We start from the raw sequence: 27,004 nt of genomic DNA on the forward strand, positions 1-27,004 counted from the left end.
TGAAGTTCTTGTGTAGATCTGCTTCTGACTATTCTGATAGTGTCATACGCAACTCAGGATGAATGTAGACTATTAATTATACCTATAAAATCCGATCTTGTAGGGTGACACAGTTAAGTTGCATCAGGAGATCCTTTCAACATAAACTGGAAATTTTTTTTTCTGCTTTACATACTGGCTTCACTATGTGGCAAAAGTCATGAACCATAAACTCTTTTTTTGCACAAAAACCAAACTTTATGGTTGTAAATGGATTTCATGCCTTTAGAAACATAACAAACTATTTCACACATGTCGTTGAAGAATAGTCGGACAAGTATTGTTGCCAGCCAAACTGACATTTTGTGGAAACGGTGAACTAGATGACTCATATTGCAACAACAACAAGTATTCACTGAACAACTGTAATTTTATTGGTTGCAAACAAACCTGTCAGTACGTTTGATCTGGCCTCATGCAAAAACGATAATCATAGCATCAATATTAGAAATTTCGGAGAAATTAGGTTAACTGCAGTACTACATGTTTAATAACAATAACGTAAATTATTTTCTTGTTAAAATCAATGCTTGACTTACGCTATCAACGAGAAAAGCTAACTGTCAAATCAGCTTCTCCGTTCGTAATAACAGGAAACTCGGAGTCCTGCTCCGAGTCGCGCGACTCAGATGTTGGTTTCAGTATAATGACGTCACGCGCAGTCTATGTTATTTATGGTCTATGGTTATGAGAGATCGGGCTGTTCGCTTTCGTCTTTTGCCATTTCACTTTCATTATGTACGCATCCTCTTCTGTAGCTTTGTATGATTTCTAAAATATAAAGTTAAATCTGAATCAAAATGTGTTCGAAAACGGTTTTTTCATAGCAGTTTTCATTATTATGGGAACTACCAATGTATTTTAAATTTCATTTTTCTGCCTTATGTGGGAGAGACGCAACATATTGACGTGGCAATGATCCATCAGTGGCGTGACTTTACTATAAGTTCTCAGTGTCTATTTTTCGCTTGTTATGAGTCTTGAACCTGCAATGACTTGAACAAAATGTCTATGAGACTTAACTAATTACAAAGCATAGACCAATTACTAGGTCGCGGTATGCAACTTGCGTGTCAAAACTGCATCGGCCCACAAGTTTTGTAGCACTGCTCCCAACACCGATCTAGGACAGCTACATCGTTCATTCAGTAACAACATAAGCAATATTTTAGCGAACGGAGGTAGAATCCACTCATTTCACACAACACATATCATAAAAACATAAATGCTTCACATTTGTATAGAGTTACATGTTACGATATGACAATATGAATTGTATCGTCAATCTACACTACTGGAAATGGAAAAAAGAACACATTGACACCGGTGTGTCAGACCCACCATACTTGCTCCGGACACTGCGAGAGGGCTGTATAAGCAATGATCCCACGCACGGCACAGCGGACACACCAGGAACAACGGTGTTGGCCGTCGAATGGCGCTAGCTGCGCAGCATTTGTGCACCGCCGCCGTCAGTGGCATACGGCGTTCCATCGCAGTCTTTAACATTGGTAGCATGCCGCGACAGCGTGGACGTGAACCGTATGTGCAGTTGACGGAATTTGAGCGAGGGCGTATAGTGGGCATGCGGGAGGCCGGGTGGACGTACCGCCGAATAGCTCAACACGTAGGGCGTGAGGTCTCCACAGTACATCGATGTTGTCGCCAGTGGTCGGCGGAAGGTGCACGTGCCCGTCGACCTGAGACCGGACCGCAGCGACGCACGGATGCACGCCAAGACCGTAGGATCCTACGCAGTGTCGTAGGGGACCGCACCGCCACTTCCCAGCGATGGTTTGGGGAGCGATCTCCTACACTGGCCGTACACCTCTGGTGATCGTCGAGGGGACACTGAATAGTGCACGGTACATCCAAACCGTCATCTAACCCATCGTTCTACCATTCCTAGACCGGCAAGGGAACTTGCTGTTCCAACAGGACAATGCACGTCCGCATGTATCCCGTGCCACCCAACGTGCTCTAGAAGGTGTAAGTCAACTACCCTGGCCAGCAAGATCTCCGGATCTGTCCCCCATTGAGCATGTTTGGGACTGGATGAAGCGTCGTCTCACGCGGTCTGCACGTCTAGCACGAACGCTGGTCCAACTGAGGCGCCAGGTGGAAATGGCATGGCAAGCCGTTCCACAGGACTACATCCAGCATCTCTACGATCGTCTCCATGGGAGAATAGCAGCCTGCATTGCTGCGAAAGGTCGATATACACTGTACTAGTGCCGACATTGTGCATGCTCTGTTGCCTGTGTCTATGTGCCTGTGGTTCTGTCAGTGTGATCATGTGATGTATCTGACCCCAGGAATGTGTCAATAAAGTTTCCCCTTCCTGGGACAATAAATTCACGGTGTTCTTATTTCAGTTTCCATGAGTGTAGGTACATAAAATATATGCCTATCATAACTGCCTATATTTATTATAATACAACTGATGTAACGCTCGATTTCATGCTAAATAGTTATACCAACATCTTGTTGGCTTAAAATAATGTTGTATGAAGTGACCAGATAATGTAAGTTTCCTAATTGTTCATATAACGACATATGTAATTTAAAATCCTACGCAGACAGAGATAATATATTTCGTGTCCACCTCTGTGGGACAAAAGGAAATGGAAGTGGCAAGTGGCTAGGGCCTCCCGTCGGGTAGACCGTTCGCCTGGTGCAAGTCTTTCGAGCTGACGCCACTTCGGCGTCTTGTTTGTCGATGGGGATGAAATGATGATGATAAGGACAACACAACACCCAGTCCCTAAGCGGAGAAAATCTTCCACCCATCCGGTAATCGAACCCGGGTCGTTAGGCATGACATTCCGTCTCTTTGACCACTCAACAACCAGAGGCAGACTGTGTGACAAATAAAAGATATAAAGTAAAGTACGTTAGTAACCACGTTCCATATCTCATTACCATACTATTCTGTGCTCTAAACGTAGTTTCTCAGACATTTCTTCGTCAAATGAAGCTAAATTTTTATACTAGTAGACTTCTCTTGGCCACGAAAGCTCTTTTTGCCAGCGCTAATGTGCTATTTTGTCTCCTAGCTTCACTAGCCGTGGGTTATTTTGCTGCTTAGGTTAGCTGAATTCCTTAACTTCATCTACTTCGTGATCACAAGTCCTGATGTTAAGGTTATCAGTATTCTCAATTCCGTAGCCTCTCATTACTTTCGTCATTCTCCGATTTACTCTTGGTCCATATTCTGTACACATGATACTATTCGTCCCATTCAGCAGATCCCGTAATTCTTCTTGGCTTTCACTAAGGATGGCAAAGTCATGAGCCACTCTTATTACTGACATCCTTTTCTCGCTGATTCTTTATTCCACTCTTCAAGCTTTCTTTTATTTCTCTCACCGCTTCTTCGATGTATAGATTGAAATGTATGGGCCGGCCGGAGTGTGGCCGAGCGGTTCTAGGCGCTACAGTCTGGAGCCGCGCGACCGCTACGGTCGCAGGTTCGAATCCTGCCTCTGGCATGGTTGTGTGTGATATCCTTGGGTTAGTTAAGTTTAAGTAGTTCTAAGTTCTAGGCGACTGATGCCCCAGAAGTTAAGACCCATAGTGCTCAGAGCCTTTTTTGAAATGTATGGGTGGAAGAACAGATCGAAGTTTTATGTGCTTTTCAATCCGAGCCTTTGTCCTTGGTCTTCCACTCTTATTGTTCCCTCTAGGTTCTTGTACTTTTTGTATGTTATCCGCATTTCCCCATACCTTCCCCCTACTTTTCTTAGGATTTCGAACATCTTGCAGCATTCTGCACTGTCTAACGCTTTTTTCAGGTAGAAAAACCTATGAACGTCTCTTGACTTTTCTTCAGTCTTGCTCCCTGCTACACTGCAGTGTCAGAATTGCCTGCTTGGTACTTTTACTTTTCCTAAATCTATAGTGATCGTCATATAACACATTCTCACTTTTCTTTTCTATTCTTCTGAATATGTTTCTTGTCAAGAGTTTTGATGCATGAGCAGTTAAGTTCATTATAAGATAAAGGCCATAATTTTCGGACCTTTCGATCTTCGAAATTGTGTGAATTATGCTTTTCCGAAAGTCTGATCGTGTATCACCAGTCTCATGTATTCTAGAGAATAACGTGAATAGTCCTCGTTTTGTCCACTTCCCCCAATAATCTTAAAAATTCCGATGGAATGTTATCTATGCCTTCTGCCTTGTTTGACTTTAAGTCAACTAAAACTCTTTTAAATTGCGATTGTTATGGACCATCCAGTTTCTCTTTGCTACTGATTTCTGTAGCTTCTTCAATTACGTTCTCCGTCATCCCCCAAACGACTTCAGCCTACGCTTTCCACCTATGTGATCTGTCTTCAGCATTTAATAATGCAATTCTGATTCCAATCCTAACTTTACCACTCATGCTTTCAATTCCATCGAAAGTTGTTTTGATATCTCTGTATGCTGAGTCAATGTTCCAGATATTTAGTCCTTTTTAGACTTCTTTGCATTTTTCATACAGCCCATATCCCCCTTAGTTTCCCTGCAATTTTTGTTTTTTATTTCAATCCTAAATGACTTGTACTTCTGTGTTCCTGTATTTCCCTGAACATTTTTGTACTTCCCTCTTTCGGCGATCAACTGAAGTATTTGTTCTGTTACCCATAGTTTCTTCATTGTTGCCTTCCTTGTAACTAGGTTTGTCCTTCCAACTTCTCTGATTGCTGTTTTTGAGTTGTTCACTCCACTTCAACAGAACTATGAATGGTATTCCTCACTGCTGTATCCAGTTCCTTATAGAACTTCAACCACGTCTCGTTATTCCTCAGAACTTCAGTATCTTACTTCCTCCCTCACTTGCGCTGTCGGACAAATCTCTTAAAATTTATTCTAATCTACGTCTTTATTAAATTGGTGTCTGTGCCCATATCCACTCCTGGGTACGCCTTACAATTCAGTATATGATTTCCGAATCTTTGCCTGATTCATGAGGTAATCTAAGTGAAATCTTCTCGTGCCCGCCAAGCCTGATAACCGCGAGGTCAGAGGCGCCTCGCACGGTTCGCGTGGCTCCCCCCGCCGCAGGTCGGAGTCCGTCCTTGGGTATGGGTGTGTGTGCTGTCCCTAGCGTAATTTAGTTTAAGTTAGAATAGGTGGTTTGTAAGCCTAGGGACCGACGATCTGAGCAGTTTTGCCCCACAGGAACTTACCACAAATTCCCAAAAACATTCCTGTACATGCCAGTCGTTTCCAAGTATGCCTCCTCCTACTAGCTGAAATTTGCCGTCGAACTCATTTAGTGTTTCTATTCTCTAATCCTAGTACCAAGCCCATATTCTCCCGTAATCTTTTATTCTACTCCTTCCACAACCGCATTCTTACCCCAATGAATTTTACATTTTCATCTTCCCTTACGTACTGAATTACACGCCTAATGTGCTTATAGAGTTTCTCTATCTCTTAATGTTCTGCTTGCGAAGTTGCTCTGTATAGCTGAACTATAGATTTCTGTGTTGATTTGTTGTCGATTCCGATGAGAAAATCCTTGCCACTGAACTGCTCACAGTACATCACTAGCATCATGCACTCCTATTCATAATGAATCATCCTTCCATTATATCATTTTCTGCTGCTATTGATATTACCCCTTACTCATCCGACCAGAAATATTTGTCCTCTTTTCATTTCACTTCACTGAACCCTACTGTATCTATATTAAGTCTTAGCAGTGCTCTTTTCAATTCTTCTTGCTTCCCTACCACATTCAAACACCTGACATTTGCACGCCTTGCATCGTAGAACGTTACCCTTCCATTGGTTATTCAACTTTCTCCTCGGGGTTCTTCCCGATTGGCAGTCCCCTCCCGAAAATCCGAATGGGAGACTAGCCTGGAATATTTTACCAAGGGAGAAATCGTCACGACACTATTTTCCATTACAGACCAAATGTTCTTGTATACAAATTACGTTTCCTTAATGTAGTGTTTACATATGCCTTCTGCATCCGCATGCCGTTGACGATTGCCTTTTCTTTCGTCTTTTACAATCAGTGTCCTACCCCTAAGAACCAGAAGTACCCTAAAGGTCTGTCTGCTCCTTCGCCCTCTTTGAGATGGCCGTTGGCAGAATGAAGGTGACTTCGTGTGCCGGAAGTCTTGGTGATAATTTTTATTCGGAATTTAAGCATGGCGATGTTCGAAACCGGAAAATAGGAAGTTTTGATTGTTACTCAAAGACGTTACCCCTAGAGCACGAGCCGGCCGTGGTGGCCGAGCGGTTCTGGGCGCTTCAGTCTGGAACCGCGTGACCGCTACGGTCGCAGCTACGAATCCTGCCTCGGGCATGGATGTATGTGCTGTCCTTAGGTTAGTTAGGTTTAAGTGGTTCTAAGTTCTAGGGTACTGATGACCTCAGATGCGAAGTCCCATAATGCTCAGGGCCATTTGAAGCATTTGAACCCAGAGCACGGATACAGCATCAAAATTAATTTATCGCATTCTTAAATACCAACACGAAGTATCACATTGAGAAATGATGTAATAAATCAGAACTGTCATGATACACGCCATATCCACTTTAAAAATATCTGGAGCTGCATCATTTGGAAAATACGAATGTTTTGGTTATGCATTGTCGACATACATTACAACAATAAAGTAAGAGGTATAAGAGGGCTCCTCTATAGTGGCGCTTTGGAAGGTGCTTACTTTTAAGTCCAGGAGAAAATTTAGCTTTTTAGCTACTGGTAATGAGAAGCATTTTATTGTGATAGAAAACCACTTGAATAATGGGTTAATGTGTTAAGATTAGAGAGCGCGCTTACTGATGCAAAATGTAAAGCGCCAAGTCGCTCAGAAAAGTGACCTACTTTTAGCACTCACTGATAACTTATGTGACTGCAGATGGTGCTGATGCAGCAAAAGGGCTTTATAAAACCAGCTCAGCCGTCACCGCCTCGTCCTGTGGGTCAGTAAACGAGATGATGAGACCAGTATTGCTACTTCTGGCCGGTAAGTGCTGTATTTATTTACTGGAGCATTAGTAAAGCTGGCAGCACATGGTGATCAGTTCGTTAACGGACATGTCCTGGTTAGCGACAAAATTTTTCCGTCTCTTGTCTTCGATATCCGTGTGTCACAGTCTGAAGGAACGTACGAGAAGTCAACGTACTAGAGAGGTACCGTTCGTTTTGCAAACATCCAATCAGTCTCACACAGGTCATGACGCATAGAAACCTCGGTTAATGACAGTCATTATGGAATACTAAGTTTCACTTACTAACAAACTTTATACTGAAATGAGAATTTTGTTTTATGGTGAATGATATGAGCAAAACAACTGTTTTTAAATACAATAATAAGGGTCCAGATAATTTTTTCTAGAAATTTCCATTTAGACCAAGCCTTTTTATTTCATCACGTAATTCGGATAGAAATGGTTCCTCCATATGTCAAATATCTGAAACTGACACATTTCTTTTTAACTTGAATTGACAGACTTTTTGGACTGTATTTGATTAGATTTAGAAGGTTTTATGGACGAAAACGTAATATTTTTTTTCATAACTGAAATGTAAATACTTTGAGTAAACGGCCATATTCAAGTATTTATCACGCTACACACTTGGCTGGAGGAAACTGTAGAATATAGTCAATTTAGCAAACACAGCAGGAAGTTATCTTATTTTTAAAACCTGGGAACCGCTGAAATTGCTTAACTAAACTCGTACCGCAGATTGAAGTCCCCCTAAATCGAAATCTTTCGTAGCACCATATGAATCTTAACAATTGCCGGACAATACGTAAGACAACAGACTTCATACATTTACTTTCGTGTTTAGGCTCTCTAGCATTTAGCGTTGTATAATTCGTATTACATTGAACTCAAGTAATTACTATTTCGTAATGAATGCCTACATTGACGTCACCGAATGTTTAACGCTTGCGACGAGACACACTTGGAAAGCAAGCACGTGATATGATGGTCTGGGTACTTCAACAACCTGAGTTTGATCGGTAGTGGCAGTAGTAGTCTATTTGTCCGTAGACTACTTTTGCAAGCATACTGAACATGTATTGGTTATATAATTTAAGAACAACAAAAATAGCAGAATAAATATTTACAAGCATTTACATACTTCGAGGATTAGTTCGAGAAGTTTGTGACAGGCACTCGGTCGTGACCTTGTTATAGGAACTATCCCTGCGTCTACCTTAAGTAATTCAGGGAAACCACGGCTGGCCGCATGAAGACTGAAGCCTCCACCATGACGAATACATGCACTTCTGTTAGAAATGGTACTTGCTACATCACTCGTTTTAACCCTATTTCGCAATATTGTTTTACAAAATAGTTACTGAACAACGTAAAAGGCCCGAGTTTCTTAATTTCTTACTACCAGTCGCTGCACACGCTACACTCTATACAGTGTATCATAATACACACTGTCTTCCGATGTCAGCCGGCCAGGGTGGCCGAGCGGTTCTACGATCTACAGTCTGGAACCGCGCGACCGCTACGGTCGCAGGTTTTAATCCTGCCTCGGGCATGGTTATGTGTGATATCTTTAGGTTAGTTAGGTTTAAGTAGTTCTAAGTTCTAGAGGACTGGTGACCTCAGAAGTTAAGTCCCATTGTGCTCAGAGCCATTTCACAGGGTTATTTGGTAAGCGTGATAGCGTTACGGAGATGTTTAGCAAACTCAAGTGGCAGATTCTGCACAAGAGGCGTTCAGCATTGCGGTGCAGCTTGCTGTCCAGGTTTCGAGATGGTGCGTTTCTGGATGAGGTATCGAATATATTGCTTCCCCTTACTTAGATCTCCCGAGGAGATCACCAATGTAAAATTAGAGGGATTCGAGAGCGCACGGAGGCTTTCCGGCAGTCGTTCTTTCCGCGAACCATACGCGACTGGATGAAGAAAGGGAGGTAATGACACTGGCGCGTAAAGTGCCCTCAGCCACACACTGTTGGGTGGCTTGCGGAGTGTAGATGTAGATGTTCTGATACCACGACCATAGTGACGACAAATTACTTTCTTTTTGTGCAGCGCTACTTCCTATTTGATAGCCTTAAAAAATAAGCCAGGATGCCTCTATAACAAGTCAGATGCTAAGTTTAGAAAGAAGACTTAGCATTTACATTCCATGTCTTTGGGAGTAAGTATTTCCAATTATGAAAAAGAAAATAATAAACTATGAAAAACTGTTAAGTTATATGTTTTATTATAAATTTTCTTTACAAATATTTCATGGTTTTACCAAACCCCTACTCTGTGTTACCCAAGTAATCCCCCCTGTCCTTCTTGACACTCTATAGATAGTTATTATGAAACTTTCGCTATTGGAGCCAGTGTAGATTGAAAACTATTTACGGAATGGGCACCTTGAATTATAGGAACGATGTTCAGATCGCCCGCTTCAGGATTTGATTCGTTAGTAGCGTTAGTTTCATGATTCGTCTTTAGGCTACGATGTTGACATGGCGGCATAGGGCTGAAACACAAGTATAGTGGGCATTACAGTTGCGGACAGTCAACATGAGGCAGGACAAGGTGAGCAGGAATCTACTCGTAATGTTGTTTTATGAAAACAACAGCAGTAGTGGTGCTGCTTTTCGCTAGTATCCATGTATTCTGGTCGCATGTAAAGTACACAAGCGGCAAGACGCAGTCAATACCTTCGCTGCGCAGTGCCGTTGGTACTGTTACCGACGACTGTACCGCTAAAGCGGAGTTATTGAACGCAGTTTTCCGAAATTCCTTCACCAGGGAAGATGAATGGAATCTTCCAGAATTTGAAACACGAACAGCTGCTAGCTGCTTAGAAGTAGATACCTTAGGGGTTGCGAAGCAACTCAAATCGCTTGATACGGGCAAGTCTTCAGGTCCAGATTGTATACCGATTAGGTTCCTTTCAGATTACGCTGATACAATAGCTCCGTTCTCAGCAATCATATACAACCGCTCGCTCACCGATAGATCTGTACCTACAGATTGGAAAATTGCGCAGGTCACATCAGTGTTTAAGAGGGGTAGTAGGAGTAATACATGGAACTCCAGACCTATATCATTGATGTCGGTTTGCAGTAGAGTTTTGGAGCATATAGTGTATTCAAACTTTATGAATCACCTCGAAGGGAACGATCTATTGATACGTAATCAGCATCGTTTCTGAAAACATCGTTCTTGTGCAACGCAGCTAGCTCTTTATTCGCACGAAGTAATGGCCGCTATCGAAAGGGGATCTCAAGTTGATTCCGTATTTCTAGATTTCCGGAAAGCTTTTGACACCGTTCCTCACAAGCGACTTCTAATCAAGCTGCGGGGCTATGGGGTATCGTCTCAGTTCTGCGACTGGATTCGTGATTTCCTGTCAGGAAGGTCGCAGTTCGTAGTAATAGACGGCAAAACGTCCAGTAAAACTGAAGTGATACCAGGTGTTCCTCAGGGAAGCGTCCTGGGACCTCTGCTGTTCCTGTCCTGGGTGACAATCTGAGCAGTTCTCTTAGGTTGTTCGCAGATGATGCTGTAAGTTACCGTCTAGTAAGGTCATCCGAAGACCAGTATCAGTTGCAAAGCGATTTAGAAAAGATTGCTGTATGGTGTGGCAGGTGGCAGTTGACGCTAAATAACGAAAAGTGTGAGGTGATCCACATGAGTTCCAAACGAAAACCGTTGGAATTCGATTACTCGATAAATAGTACAATTCTCAAGGCTGTCAATTCAACTAAGTACCTGGGTGTTAAAATTACGAACAACTTCAGTTGGAAAGACCACATAGATAATATTGTGGGGAAGGCGAGCCAAAGGTTGCGTTTCATTGGCAGAATCGGAGAGGAAAGGAATATGTGGAAAACACTGATAAGAAGGGACAGGATGATAGGACATCTGCTAAGACATGAGGGAATGACTTCCATGGTACTAGAGGGAGCTGTAGAGGGCCAAAACTGTAGAGGAAGACAGAGATTGGAATACGTCAAGCAAATAATTGAGGACGTAGGTTGCAAGTGAAGTGCTACTCTGAGATGCAGAGGTTAGCACAGGAAAGGAATTCGTGCCGCATCCAACCAGTCAGTAGACTGATGACCAAAAAAAAAAAAAAAGGAAAAAAAAAGGAAAACCACTTAGAAGATGCAACAAGTCCACTAAAGAGACAGCTTACAGTACACTCTTTCGTCCTCTGTTACAATACTGCTGCGCCGTGTGAGATCCTTATCAGCTGGGATTGACGGAGGACATCGAAAGGGTACAAAAAAGGGCAGCTCGTTTTGTATTATATGTAATAGAGGAGAGAGTATGGCAGATATGACACGCGAGTTGGGATGGAAGTCATTAAAGCAAAGATGTTTTTCGTCGCAGCAAGACCTATTTACGAAATTTCAGTCACCAACTTTCTCTTCCGAATGCGAAAATATTTTGTTGAGCCCAACCCACATAGGTAGGAATGATCATCAACATAAATTAAGAGAAATCAGAGCTCGAACTGAAAGGTTGAGGTGTTAGATTTTCCCACGCGCTGTTCGGGAGTAGAACTGTAGAGAGATAGTATGATTGTGGTTCGATGAACCCTCTGCCAAGCACTTAAATGTGAATTGCAGAGTAATCATGTAGATTTAGATGTAGATGTATTATAGGAGTATGGAGAGGTATTGTTTCTGCACCGGAATTGCAGTATGTGATGGTTCAAATGGCTCTGAGCACTATGGGACTGTGGTCATCAGCCCCTAGAACTACTTAAACATAACTAACCTTAAGACATCACACACATCCACGCCCGATGCAGGATTCGATCCTGCGACCGCAGAAGTCGCGCGGTTCCGGACTGAGGGCCTAGAACCGAGAGACCACCGCGGCCGGCTTGCAGTATGTGATTCGGAAGTTAGAATTATTTGGCGATTTTGGAATTGGTCTCGGGAGAAGCCAACGTCCAATTACGCTAAAAATTGATGAGGGTATTACCAATTACCATGGCTGAGAATGCTCCACTCCACGGGCGATCTTGAAGGGGTGCACGAGCTGTGTCACGGCAACTGAACATTCTATGGAACACCATTCGAAAAGTGCTGCAAACTGTCAGGAAATAGCATCTCTTACGGTCCCAGCAAGTCGTGGATGCAGATGGTCGTTACACTGAGCAGCATTTCCAACCTGAAACGTAAGCACGGTACACATACAACACGTGCTTCCCTCTTGTATTCACATTGAAATGTATCCTTCCGATAGTTTGTTCGTTATTTTCCTTCCATATGCCCTTACAAATGTTTCCACAAACTTGCACAGTCCTAAGATCCGTCGTCTTCTATGGGTCCTTCTTTCAAGGAGCGAAAGTGTAATTATAACCACCCTGTATAACCATTTGCGGCGTATCTGCCTCATTGCACAGCGATGACAATTTAATAGGGTGTCTTGTGGTAACACAGACTTATGATTTATAACAAAAGTCAAACTCAGCGGACATTAGGAAAGAAAGATCACTGAGAGCTATCGTTTGTTCCAGCTGCGGCGGTCGCCAGCGCGTATTCAGCGGAGTCTGGCGAGTTGGCATCTGAAGAGTACTGGCAAACCACCACGCTGATGCCATGTCCCAGAGTGTGTACCAAGGAATACATACCTGTCTGTGCCGAGGACAAGAGGGGTCACCTCTACAGATTCGACAACAACTGCTTAATGCGCATGTGTGGCTGTAGAATGCGTGAGTACTTCAGTGTACCGCAAACGTTCACTTCTAGCTTTAGGTGCTGTTAATAAGGTCTGCCTGTTACGCATACACTGTTCTTTCACATAAACCACCTCTGTGACGCCATCATTGAATATTCATAACTCAGATCTGTGAAATGTGAATATGTTTAAGTCATACTTTTCCTACGAAAACAGACATGAACTCTTTTACATGAGCTATGCAAGACCAGCTGAACTTTCGGATATTTGTAGCATGTAATCTGCAAATAAGTGACGTCAATGTGGTTTTGATTGGCGACTTAGCACATCAAATTATCTATAAACGTAATTTTGACACGCGAAAATATTTCGCTACTCTACAAGGTAATTCCTATTAACTTTTAGAAAATCCCGAAGCAGTATAGACGACGCTGAGACAAATAATTTGACACACGGCACATGGGATCGTAAATGTCGGCAAAAACTCAAAAAATGGATGAAACGTGTTGAACATATCATGTAACCAGATGACGTACGTCACCGCACGTGCAGTGGATGCGCTTGGGCGTGAAGGGGTGCCTGAGTGATGCGATAATTGCATTCGAGGCAACGGTGGAAATTTGGAGCACCATTTGTAATTGCGACCTGTTGTAAACATAGAATTTACCAAGTTATTATTATCACTGTAATCAAGAGAAAGCTGTTCTATCTTCTGTTTCTTTGCTTCTATCCTTTCTTGTTTTGTTTCAGAAATTATTTAGTAAAGAAAACGTACACGATCTACTGGTAATGACGAACTTCGGAAGCTTACACTCATTTACTTGTGACGCAATACGGTAGGGTTTTGCTGTAGTGCGCTGTGAAATAAACCTGCGGAAACAGCAGGAATGGTTAATACACTCCTGGAAATTGAAATAAGAACACCGTGAATTCATTGTCCCAGGAAGGGGAAACTTTATTGACACATTCCTGGGGTCAGATACATCACATGATCACACTGACAGAACCACAGGCACATAGACACAGGCAACAGAGCATGCACAATGTCGGCACTAGTACAGTGTATATCCACCTTTCGCAGCAATGCAGGCTGCTATTCTCCCATGGAGACGATCGTAGAGATGCTGGATGTAGTCCTGTGGAACGGCTTGCCATGCCATTTCCACCTGGCACCTCAGTTGGACCAGCGTTCGTGCTGGACGTGCAGACCGCGTGAGACGACGCTTCATCCAGTCCCCAACATGCTCATTGGGGGACAGATCCGGAGATCTTGCTGGCCAGGGTAGTTGACTTACACCTTCTAGAGCACGTTGGGTGGCTCGGGATACATGCGGACGTGCACTGTCCTGTTGGAACAGCAAGTTCCCTTGCCGGTCTAGGAATGGTAGAACGATGGGTTCGATGACGGTTTGGATGTACCGTGCACTATTCAGTGTCCCCTCGACGATCACCACAGGTGTACGGCCAGTGTAGGAGATCGCTCCCCACACCATGATGCCGGGTGTTGGACCTGTGTGCCTCGGTCGTATGCAGTCCTGATTGTGGCGCTCACCTGCACGGTGCCAAACACGCATACGACCATCATTGGCACCAAGGCAGGAGCGACTCTCATCGCTGAAGACGACACGTCTCCATTCGTCCCTCCATTCACGCCTGTCGCGACACCACTGGAGGCGGGCTGCACGATGTTGGGGCGTGAGCGGAAGACGGCCTACCAGTGTTAAAGACTGCGATGGAGCTCCGTATGCCACGGTAAACTGGCTGACACTGACGGCGGCGGTGCACAAATGCTGCGCAGCTAGCGCCATTCGACGGCCAAAACCGCGGTTCCTGTTGTGTCCGCTGTGCCGTGCTTGTGATCATTGCTTGTACAGCCCTCTCGCAGTGTCCGGAGCAAGTATGGTGGGTCTGACACACCGGTGTCAATGTGTTCTTTTTTCTGTTTCCAGTAGTGTATAATGATAAATCTTACATCGTTGTAAAAGCGACTTTGTCTAACGGAATAAATAAAAAATCCTGGAAAACGCAAGACACGAACCCTGAGCTCCATGGGCTAAGGTCTCGCGAATGAGCCTAGAGCCATATAGCGGTGAATATTGCATTGTCTTGGGAAGATCATATCCCACAGACCGATAAGCTCAACCGCTGCACATGCGGTGGGGTACATCATCTGGTGACGTCACATGTACAACTTTTGTAATTAACTTGTGGCATTCTCTCACTTGTCAGGTCTTGCAGTCTTCGGTATGGTGTGGATGATATTCAGATGGAATATCGCCAGCCTCATACATTCTACACACCAACGTGAATAGTTGTTTCGTTGCCACTTCTCCCAAAGACATTAGAAATTCTCATTAAACTTTATCTATCCCTTCTGCCTCATTTGATCTCAAGAGTTCCAAATCTCTCTTAAAATTTGATTCTAATACTGGATCCCCCATTTCTTCTAAGTCAACTTCTGTTCCTCCTTGAGTCACCTCAGATAAATATTCCCTTTTCCCAACTATCCTCTCTCTTTCTCGTATGCTTTCTACAGTGGAATTTCCACTGTACTGTTAATGGTACCACACTTACTATTAATTTCACCGAAGGTTATTTCGAATTTCCTACATGGTGAGTCAGCCCGTCCGACGATCATTCGTTTTCGATTTCTTCACATTTTTCATGCAGCCATTTCGTCTTAGTTTCCCCACAATTATCTCCCCGTGTATCTTTTCATAATTTACTGTCTCTGCGTCATCTACGTCGGTTCGGAGGTTGCACACGTTAATAAGGATCACATTCTATATCCGACCACCTATATTTAGCTTTCTAAAAACCCATTTCTTATCTGCATTCCCTGGATGACAATTACAAACATACACTACACATGTTTCGAGGAACTTCGTTTCATAAATAACTCTTTTCAATTTAGCTCTCTCTCTCTCTCTCTCTCTCTCTCTCTCTCTCTCTCTCTCTCTCTCTCTGTGTGTGTGTGTGTGTGTGTGTGTACGCGATGTACATTCCAACATTCCTCCCTTTAATGTCCGCATGTATGTACGTGTGTTTTGTTGATTGTGTCGCTTTTTCTGTAAAATTTTTTGATGTGTTAACTAGTGGGCCATTTTCAATGTAGTGTATTGTTTTCCATCTGCAATTGCCTTCTACAAGTGGAAACTTTATAAATTCTTAATTAATGTATGTTCAATGCTGGATTTTAGTATTTTTTAAATCTATTTTTGTTGAATTACGATTGTGAGTTATTAGATGGCCAGCACATGTGTAGTTGGGCAGATTTGCTCTCGCAGCTGATACTTCGAAAACCTCTGAAGTGTTCTGGACAGTTTAATTAAATTTCCTTTATCCGTGGTCAAGGGGTAGGGTCTTTCATTAGTAACCATAAAGTCCCTGGTGCCGGGTTCGAAACCTGTCATTTCTTGAACTTTGATTAATAAATCAGCTTGGCGGCTGAAGACTTGCGGCAAAAGAAGTCACGATCGTACTGTCAAAGGTCTTGTCAATGGGAACAGAGGAGCGAACAGATGTTTAGGCCAATCTCTTGTCCTTGGGGTAGGTAACTCCCACGAAAATGCGGAAGGATCAGCAATAATCAACCTGATGAGGATGCAGAATGCAGTGGAAACCAATGCACTCCTTTTTTAATCATCATTCTTCTGATTGGTTTGATGCAGCTCACAACGAATTCGTCTCTTGTGCCAAACTCTTCAACTCATAGTAGCACTTGCAAACTGTTATTTGCAAATAATTTTCTGTATTTTTTTTCTGTCTCTGTTTCTCTCTACAGCTTTTGCCATCTATAGCTCCCTATAGTACCTTGGAGGTCATTCCCAGATGTCTTAACAAATATCGTATATTTTGCCTCCTTCTTCTCAGACTTTTCCACATATGCCTTTCCTCTCTGAGTCTGCGCAAAACCTCCTCAATTCTTACATTATCAGTCTACTTAATTTTCAACGTTCCTCTGCGGCAACACATCTCAAATCTTTCGATTCGCTTCTGTTCGGTTTTCCCAGAGCCTATCTTTCATTACCATAGAATGATTTGCTCCAAAGTACATTCACAGAAACTTTTTCTTCAAATTAAGGCTAATGTTTGATACCAGCAGACTTTACCTTTGATAGTCTACTTTTGATGTCCTCTTTGCTCCGTCCGTTAATTGGTTATTTTGCTACCTAGGTAGTGGGGCTCCTTACTTCATATACTTTGTGACCATGAGTACTGATTTTAAGTTTCTTGCTGTTTTCATTCCTGTTACTTCATCTTTCTCCGATTTATTCTCAATCTGTTGTCGGTACTCAGTAAACCTTTCATTCTATTCAGGAGATCAAGTAATTCTTATTCACTTTCACTCAGGACAGCAATGTCATCGGCGAATAGTGTCACTGATATCTTTCCACCTAGAATTTTATTTCAACTCCTGAACCTTCTTTTATGTCCATCATTGCTTCTTCAATGTACAGGTGGACTGGTAGGGGAGAACGACTACACCGTGTCTTGCACCCTTTTTAATGCGAGCACTTAGATCTTGGTCGTCCAGTCTTACTAATCTCTATTATCTCTTGCTCATATTGTACATTACTCGTCTCTCAATATAGATTAGCACTATGTTTTCAGAATTTCGAACACTCTGTACCATTGTACGTTATTGACGCTTTTTCCAGGTGGAAAAACAATATGAATTTGTCTTGATTTTTCTTTACTCTTGCATCCACTATCAACCGCAACATCAGAGTTGCTACTATGGTGCTATACCTTTCTCAAAGTCAAACTGTTCAACATCCAACACCTCCACAATTTTCGTTTCCATTTTTCGCTACATTATTCTTGTTAGCAACTTGGATGCCTTAGATGTTAAGCTGATTGTGCGATAATTCTCGTACTTGTCAGCACTTGATTCCTTCGGAATTGTGTCGATGATATATTTCTGAAAGACAGATGGTATGTCGCCAGACTAATGCATTCTACACATCAACGTGAATGAGGGTTTTGTTGCCACTTGCCCCAATGACTTGAGAAATTCTGATGGTATGTTATGAATCCATTCTGTCTTGTTTGATCTTAAGTGTTCCAAAGCTCTCTTATATTCCGATTCTAATACTAGGACCAGTATCTCCTTTAAATCAGTACCTGTTTCTTCTTCTATCACATCAGGCAAATCTTGCCCCTCGTAGAGGCCTTCAATGCACTCTCTCCACCTATCAGCTCTTTCCTCTGCACTTAGCAGTGGAATTCCCGTTGCCCAATATTGCCAACCTTGCTATTAATTTCACCGATGGCTGTTTCAACTTCCCTGTATGCTGAGTCAGTCCTTCCGACAATCATGCCTTTCTTGATATCTTCACATATCTCATGTAGCCATTTCGTCTTCCTTCCCTGAAATTCCAATTCATTTCATTCCTCAGCGACTTTTATTTCTGTATTCCTGAATTTTTCTTAACATTTTTGTACTTCTTTTGCCATCGATTAACTAAAGTATTTATTCTGTTACCCATGGCTTCTTCTCAGTTATCTTTCTTTTGTGCGTATGTTTTTCTTTCCAGCTTCTGTAATTTCCCTTTTTAGAGTTGTTCATTCCTCTTTAACTGTATTGCTATATCTACAGCCTTAGAGAACTTCAAGCGTATCTCGTCATTCCTTAGCATCTCTGTATCCCACATCTTTGCGTACTGATTCTTCCTTACTAATCTCTTAAACTTCAATCTACTCTTCATCACTACTACATTGTGATCTGAATCTGTACCTGCTCCTTGCTAGCCTTAAGATCCAGTATTTGATTTCGGAATCTCTGTCCGATCGTGATGTCCCAGACATGTAGAACGTTATCCTTTTGTTGGTTACTCAACCTTTTTCTCATGGTCACCTAATCCTTAGCAGTCCCCTTCCATAGATCCGAATGGCAGCAGATTGTTCCGGAATCGTTTCCCAATGGAGCGATCATCATGACACGTTTTCAGCTACAGGGCACATGTCCAGTTGTGATTGGAAACAAGGATTTCTAGTCAAATGAGTATAGGGTAATACCAACAACAGCGAAAATATTATAGCGGGAGTAGGATTCGTTATGTGTAGGAAGGTAGGGTAGAGAGTGTGTTTAAGTGAACACTCCAATGCTCCAATGACAGGGTTGTTTCTATCAGAATCGACAGCAAACTAACACTGACAAGAGTAGTTCAGATATACATGCCGATGTCGCAAACTGGAGATGAAGAAATAGAGAAAGTATATGAGAGTATTGAAAGGATAATGCAGTACGTAAAGGGAAACAAAAATTTAACAGTCATTGGCGACTAGAATGCAGTACTTTTCAACTAGTAAATAGCGGATATTCTGTTCAAGATTCACAAGAGGAGGAGGTATACTTTAAAATGGCTCGGGGATAAACGAAGATTTCATATAATCACATCATGGCCACACAAAGATTTCCAAATCAGTTACTATATTCTCGGATATACCCAGCAGCAGATGTAGACTGAGATCACAATGTAATAATAATGAAAAGTATGCTGTAGATCAAGAGATTAGTCAGAAAGGGTGAGTAAGCAAAGAAGTGGGATACGGAAGTAGTAAAGAATGAAGAGATATGTTTGAAGTTTTCTAAGGCAATAGGAGATGGGACCTGGATAAACTGAAAGAACCAGAGGTTGTACAGAGTTTCAGAGAGAGCATAAGGGAACAATTGACAGGAATAGGGGAAGGAAATACAGTAGAAGAAGAATGGGTAGCTCTGAGGGATGTAGTAGTGAAGGCAGCAGAGGATAAAGTAGGTACAAAGACGAGGGCTGCTAGAAATCCTTGGGTAACAGAAGAAATATTGAATTTAATTGATGAAAGGAGAAAATATAAAAATGCAGTAAATGAAGCAGGCAAAAAGGAATACAAACGTCTCAAAAATGAGATCGACAGGAAGTGCAAAATGGCTAAACAGGGATGGCTAGAGGACAAATGTAAGGATGTAGAAGCTTATCTCACTAGGGGTAAGATAGATACTGCCTACAGGAAAATTAAAGAGACCTTTGGAGAGAAGAGAACCACGTGTATGAATATCAAGAGCTCAGATGGCAGCCCAGTTCTAAGCAAAGAAGGGAAGGCAGAAAGGTGGAAGGAGTATATAGAAGGTTTATACAAGGGCGATGTACTTGAGGACAATATTATGGAAATAGAAGAGGATGTAGATGAAGACGAAATGGGAGATACGATACTGCGTGAAGAGTTTGACAGAGCACTGAAAGACCTGAGTCGAAACAAGGCCCCCGGAGTAGACAACATTCCATTAGAACTACTGACGGCCTTGGGAGAGCCAGTCATGACAAAACTCTACCAGCTGGTGAGCAAGATGTATGAGACAGGCGAAATACCCTCAGACTTCAAGAAGAATATAATAATTCCAATCCCAAAGAAAGCAGGTGCTGACAGATGTGAAAATTACCGAACTATCAGTTTAATAAGCCACGGCTGCAAAATACTAACGCGAATTCTTTACAGACGAATGGAAAAACTGGTAGATGCAGACCTCGGGGAGGATCAGTTTGGATTCCGTCGAAATGTTGGAACACGTGAGGCAATACTGACCTTACGACTTATCTTAGAAGAAAGATTAAGAAAAGGCAAACCTACGTTTCTAGCATTTGTAGACTTAGAGAAAGCTTTTGACAATGTTGACTGGAATACTCTTTTTCAAATTCTAAAGGTGGCAGGGGTAAAATACAGGGAGCGAAAGGCTATTTATAATTTGTACAGAAACCAGATGGCAGTAATAAGAGTCGAGGGGTTTGAAAGGGAAGCAGTGATTGGGAAAGGAGTGAGACAGGGTTGCAGCCTCTCCCCGATGTTATTCAATCTGTATATTGAGCAAGCAGTAAAGGAAACAAAAGAAAAATTTGGAGTAGGTATTAAAATTCATGGAGACGAAGTAAAAACTTTGAGGTTCGCCGATGACATTGTAATTCTGTCAGAGACGGCAAAGGACTTGGAAGAGCAGTTGAACGGACTGGACAGTGTCTTGAAAGGAGGATATAAGATGAACATTAACAAAAGCAAAACGAGGATAATGGAATGTAGTCAAATTAAATCGGGTGATGCTGAGGGAATTAGATTAGGAAATGAGACACTTAAAGTAGTAAAGGAGTTTTGCTATTTAGGAAGTAAAATAACTGATGATGGTCGAAGTAGAGAGGATATAAAATGTAGACTGGCAATGGCAAGGAAAGCGTTTCTGAAGAAGAGAAATTTGTTAACTTCGAATATAGATTTATGTATCAGGAAGTCGTTTCTGAAAGTATTTGTTTGGAGTGTAGCCATGTATGGAAGTGAAACATGGACGATAACTAGTTTGGACAAGAAGAGAATAGAAGCTTTCGAAATGTGGTGCTACAGAAGAATACTGAAGATAAGGTGGATAGATCACGTAACTAATGAGGAGGTATTGAATAGGATTGGGGAGAAGAGAAGTTTGTGGCACAACTTGACTAGAAGAAGGGATCGGTTGGTAGGACATGTTTTGAGGCATCAAGGGATCACAAATTTAGCATTGGAGGGCAGCGTGGAGGGTAAAAATCGTAGAGGGAGACCGAGAGATGAGTACACTAAGCAGATTCAGAAGGATGTAGGTTGCAGTAGGTACTGGGAGATGAAGCAGCTTGCACAGGATAGAGTAGCATGGAGAGCTGCATCAAACCAGTCTCAGGACTGAAGACAACAACAACAACAACAGATTCACCAATAAGAAATATTGTAGTAGACAGTACAGTTGAAGAGGAATTGACATTTCTAAACAGGGGAATCATAGATGGAAAGAAAAACGTAGATGCAAAGAAGGTAACTGCGAAGGAACTATGGATAAGAGAAGAAATATTTCAGTTGATCGATGAAAGAAGAGTGTGCAAAAATGTTAAAGGAAATTGAGGAATTCAGATATACAAATCGCTGAAGAATGATATTCATAGGGAGTGCACGAAAACTAAGAGGAAATGGCTCTTAGAAAAATGTGAGGAAATTGAGAAGGGATGATTTTCGGAAAGACTGACTCAACATGTAGTAAAGTTGAAATAACCTTCAGTGAAACTAAACGCACCAGTGGTAAAATTAACAGTGCAGCGGGAATTCTACTGTTAACTGCAGAGGAGAGAATGAAAAAGTGGAAGTGTACATTGAAGACCTCTATGTGACGAAAGATTTGTCTGATGTGACAGAAGAAGAAACAGGAAACGCTTTAGAAGAGATAGGGGATCCAGTATTAGAATCAGGTTTTAAGAGAGCTTTGGACCGCTTAAGATCAAAATAGGGTGGAAAGGAAATATAACACTTGATCATAAATTCTAAGATAATGGGGAGAATTGATAACAAACGAACTACTTACATTGATGTATTGAATGTATGAGTCTGGTGACATAAGATATGACTTTCTGAAAAATATCATAGATACAATTCCCAAGACTGAAAGGGCAGAAAAATGCGAGAATTATCGCACAATCAGCTTAACAGCTCCTGAATCTGAGTCGCTGATGAGAACAACATACAGAAGAATGGAAAAGAAGATCGAGGGTGTGTTAGATGATGATCAGTTTGACATTAAGGAGGCTAAAGACAGCAGACAGGCAATTCTAACATTGTGGTTGATAATGGAAGCAACACTAAAGAAAAGTGAAGACACGTTTATAGGATTTGTTGAGCTGGAAGGTGCGTTCCACAGTGTAAAATGGCGTAAAGGGTTCCAAATTCTGAGAAAATAAGAGGTAAGCTACAGATAGAGACGGTAGTATACAATACGTAGATGATCCAAGTGGGAACAATAAGAGGGGACGACCAAGAACGAAGTGCTCGGATTATAAAGGGTGTAAGGTGGGGATGTAGTCTTTCCCTCCTACCGTTCAGGCTATATATCGAAGAAGCAATAATAGAAATAAAATGACGTTTCAGATGCAGGATTGAAATTCAAGGTCAAAGGATATCGATATCAATGATACGATTCGTTGATGACGTTTCTATCTTGATTGGAAGTGAAGATGCATTACACGATATTCTGAATGAAATGAATACTCTAATGAATACAGTATATGGATTGAGAGTAAACTAGAAGGAAGACGAGTGTAATGAGAATTAACAGAAATGAGAACAGCGAGAGACTAAACATCAGGAATGATGGATACGAAGTAGATGATGTTAAGGAATTCTACTACACAGCAAAATAACGAAAGGCGAATAGAGAAAGGATCACAGACTAGCAATGGCAAAAATGGCATTCCTGGCCAAGAGATGTCTGATCGAACATAGGCCTTAATTTGACGAAAAGAATGTACGTTTGGGGCACACCATTATTTGGTAGTGGAAAGTGGACTGTGGAAGAAACGGAACAGAAGGGAATCGAAGCGGTTGGGATGTTGTGCTACAGATAATTGTTGAAAATTAGGTGACTGATAACGCAATGAATGATAAAGTTCTGTGCAGAATCGGAGAGGAAAAGGATACGTCGAAAACACTGACATGGAGAATTGACAGGATGATAGGACATCTGTTAAGACATCAGAGGATGACCGCCATGGTTCTAGAGGTAGCTGTAGATGACAAAAACTGTAGAGAAAGACAGATATTGGAATAAATCATCAGGCAAATAAGTGACGACGTAGGTTGCAAGTGCTACTCTGAGATGAAGAAGTCACAGAAGTGGAATTAGTATCGACTATCCGATAATGAAGAGAGGGTCCTACATAACACAATAATGCACAAAATTAAGCAAACGATAGCAAGCGTTAACAGTGTTTCTAGGATTAATTTTCGTAGAATAATTAATACTTCAATCATGTTCACGTTTCACTGATTTGACTGACGATGGCACAAAGAGGCTGAAAACATGTTTGCGTTTGTATAACCGTGTCTGCATAACAAGGGGAACTTACGAGTGTCTAAGGAAAAGTATTATCGCACATAAATGTTTAAAAATATGTCAGCAGTGTCACTCAGATTCCCTTTTTGACGCTGTATCTTCTCTTAGTGGCCAGACTGAACTGTCTCTCAAATACGGGGCTGTCAAGGTGTACTATGTTCAATACGACGAAGTTTAATAAAGTGGTATGTTGTTCGGACGTACCTTATTATTTACCACAGTGACCTAATTCCGCATTCTGCCAACCGATGGACTGCTTAATTGACAATCATTTACATCTTCATTCCATTTTCATACTTACCTACATAAAATAAAAATGTTCAGTAGCTAATGATCGGGGTTTTTGAGGTACAATAATCAGTCTTGACTCCTATCTACTGTCTGTTATCCTCGTCCAGCCTTGAACACTGGCAAACACCAACCCACCCACCCACACACACACACACACACACACACACACACACACACACACACACACACACACACACACACAAAGTCAAACACACACATACACGAAAATGCTTGGTCACATCAGGCGTCCACACCTTGAGCAACAGCTAGTATATTTTGTCTCATCTTGGCTGTTGAGTAAGATCCACATTGCTCAACTAAATGCTAAACCACTAGTTGAGGTTATTGATTTGTTTATTAACTATAGTCCGATTTCTCCATATCAACAACAGGACATTAGTGATTGAATTTACATTACGTAAATCATTATAACTAAAATTTTAGTGGGCTTCTTTTCTACACTTCATCTAATCAACAAATTCTGCCGTATTCTTTTATTTGTTACTTCTTATTTTTGCTAGTGTAATAGTAACATTTGGGTGGATACTTAAACAAAAATGTACTTGGAATTTTGCTATGGAACCTTTTCCCATTCTGGTTGATATGGATATTAGAAGACTACATAATTATCTTTCTGGGAGGTATGCTGCTTAATATGCATGGGTTTCAAAGTAGTTGTCATCAAAATTATATTACCATATTTAAATCAAAGGAAACATAAAGAATTGTACAGAAAATTTCATTTAAATTCCCCCACAGGCAGAATGTATTTCACTTTTCATTGAAAATAAGAAGGGGAATCAGACGTGTCCTTTTAAATGGAGTCATTCCAACACTCTATTTAATGTACAGGCAAATACAATGGAAAACCGAAAGGCGATCTTGAAAGAAGGTGAGAAAAAAGTGGTCCAATCAAACGTCATCACTATTGGTACGCTGCAGTGGGGTACGTGATCTGACACCACAGGGGAACATTCTCGGTAGATGGATCTCTGTATGTAATTATTCATCACAAATGTAATTTGATGACTGTAAATTTAACAAGTGAGGATTATCCATTTTCGATAGAGGGCAGGTTTAACGGTTGTCATCAAGTAAACAATACTACAAAGGGATGAAACAGTGACTGATGTAAGCTGGCTCTTGTGCTACAGGGCTGCGGCAGGTGGCCCTGGAGCGCTGCCCGTCTGACGCGCCCGGCTGTCCCCTGGCGGAGGCACTCCAGCAGGAGCCGGTGGTACTCGACAACGACGACAGCTCGGACGAGTCGCAGTCTGATTCTTCTGCTGATTCCATGAAAGCCACCCACCTGCGGAAAAATGCTGTGCGACGTGAACGTGAATTTTATTAGACACAATCGAAGTTTTGCCTTGTCTTCCACTTAATAAATATTTTCGCAATAAATAGCAACTTCTGTAAAAGATCAGTATACGAAAGACAAATATACTAAATTTATAGGAAGAAACGCTAAGTTTTATTTCACATATCACCTTCATTGAACTACAGTTAGGCTGAATCAAGACGGGTATGCAATAAAAAGTATGATTTCTGCTCCTTGTAATTAATTTGCTTAGCGCATGAAGTCTGTATGGAAATATCACGAAACGCTTCCTTTTAATCAAACTGATCAGAAGTTTCAGTCGGTAATATTAGCACAGGGATTCACTACTATGTCGTGGGTTGCATTCCACAATTGCTTTTACACGTCACTGAGGCTGCAGAGCGTACTTAATGAAGTTTTACACACGCTGACACACGGCTAACGTTTCTCTCACACTAACATCTCAAAATTGAGAAATACACACTTCCTCGTCCTTCCTTGCTTAAAATGAAAATTTAGTGTATAGTTGACAAGGGCTGCAAAATAAACGTTTACAAGAATTTCATATACTTAAACATGGCTACCTAAATTCGAAAGATTGTTTGCACTTATATAACCCATTTTGATTTTATAGCCTCCTATAAAATGTGAATACCAGCTCATTCCCTTTATGTATTAGAACTGTGTGGCATGTTCTACAAATGTATTCTATACAGCTTCCTGTGTAACATAGCTATATTTTATGTGGTTTTATATGTGTTCCTTGCTGTTGACAAAACAGCTTTACGTGTACATAGGTATAATTTATTTAATGTAAATTTTTAGTCTATCAATCTGTGTTTACAATAATTACATACAACATGTATAGTTTTGGTCATGCCATGGTGGCATTATCTTTCCGTGAATAAGGTACTGACATCTGCTACATTAATACTATGTAAGTTTCTGTAACAGACTTCTTATATTTTACCTAACAGTATGGCCAAAGTCTAATGATTTATAATACCCCTAATTCTGTACGATTCTGAAGCTCAGAAATTAATTTGTAGGAACTGGTAAAGTGAAATAAAAATGTCTGAGTAACTGTCACTGAATTTTGTTCTAAAACACCTTACATAGACGCCTGTAGTTGTTTGATGATAGTTCCTGAGGACCCATAAAGACCACTCGTCTGATATTGAAGTCGAGGATGACACATATGTTGTTAATTCTTTGCAAAAATAGCGTAAATTCCAAATTTGGTTGTAAGACGAGGAAAGATAATGTAAGATGGGTGATATAGGAAACTTGTCCTACCTGCAAACAGGCATGCTGTCGCTATACGTTTGTGGTCCCCCCTGTAGCGACATGTACCATAATTTTTGCCCGTACTCCTTACCGTGAAGATTCGAAATTGCACTCCAAACTCACATCCGACCTCCAAAGTCTTTCGGTCCTGGTTATGTTAGAGGGATACCAAACGTAAATCGCCTCCATGACTATTCGGGAACAGTTAACCCCTTTCTCATAATCGTAATTAATGCGCAGTTCCTAGTCTTTACATGGACCACAGTCACGCACATTTTCACATATATTTTAAGATGTATCAACAGAAAGAAACAGCAAACTACAACTACTTCAGCGACACTTTTATGAGACTGTATTACAAGTTACTCACTACCAGCGATAAACATATGGCTTGAATAAAGACTCGACACATAAGACCAGCGACATAGACGAGCAGCGTAAGTTTGTTCTGGTCAGAGTAGCTTGTCCGCAGACGTAGCAGAATTTATCACCAATTACATTTTCAATGTTGGCTTGCGCAATTAATAACGGTAGTTTAAGCAGAATGTTACATTTTCAAATACTTTG

The 27,004-nt window shown here is 41.5% G+C and overlaps 1 protein-coding gene across 1 annotated transcript; it reads left to right on the forward strand.

The window, feature by feature from the left end:
* Window positions 1-6,937: 6,937 nt before the first annotated feature.
* LOC126331978 (greglin-like) lies at window positions 6,938-26,239 on the forward strand. The gene is made up of 3 exons (XM_049996537.1): window positions 6,938-7,013; window positions 12,499-12,693; window positions 24,984-26,239. The coding sequence occupies exons 1-3, from the start codon at window positions 6,983-6,985 to the stop codon at window positions 25,178-25,180; spliced, it is 423 nt and encodes a 140-aa protein (XP_049852494.1). The 5' UTR covers window positions 6,938-6,982; the 3' UTR covers window positions 25,181-26,239.
* Window positions 26,240-27,004: the final 765 nt, after the last annotated feature.

The sequence above is a fragment of the Schistocerca gregaria genome, chromosome 2, assembly GCF_023897955.1.
Source record: "Schistocerca gregaria isolate iqSchGreg1 chromosome 2, iqSchGreg1.2, whole genome shotgun sequence".
Classification (NCBI taxonomy): Eukaryota; Metazoa; Arthropoda; class Insecta; order Orthoptera; family Acrididae; genus Schistocerca; species Schistocerca gregaria.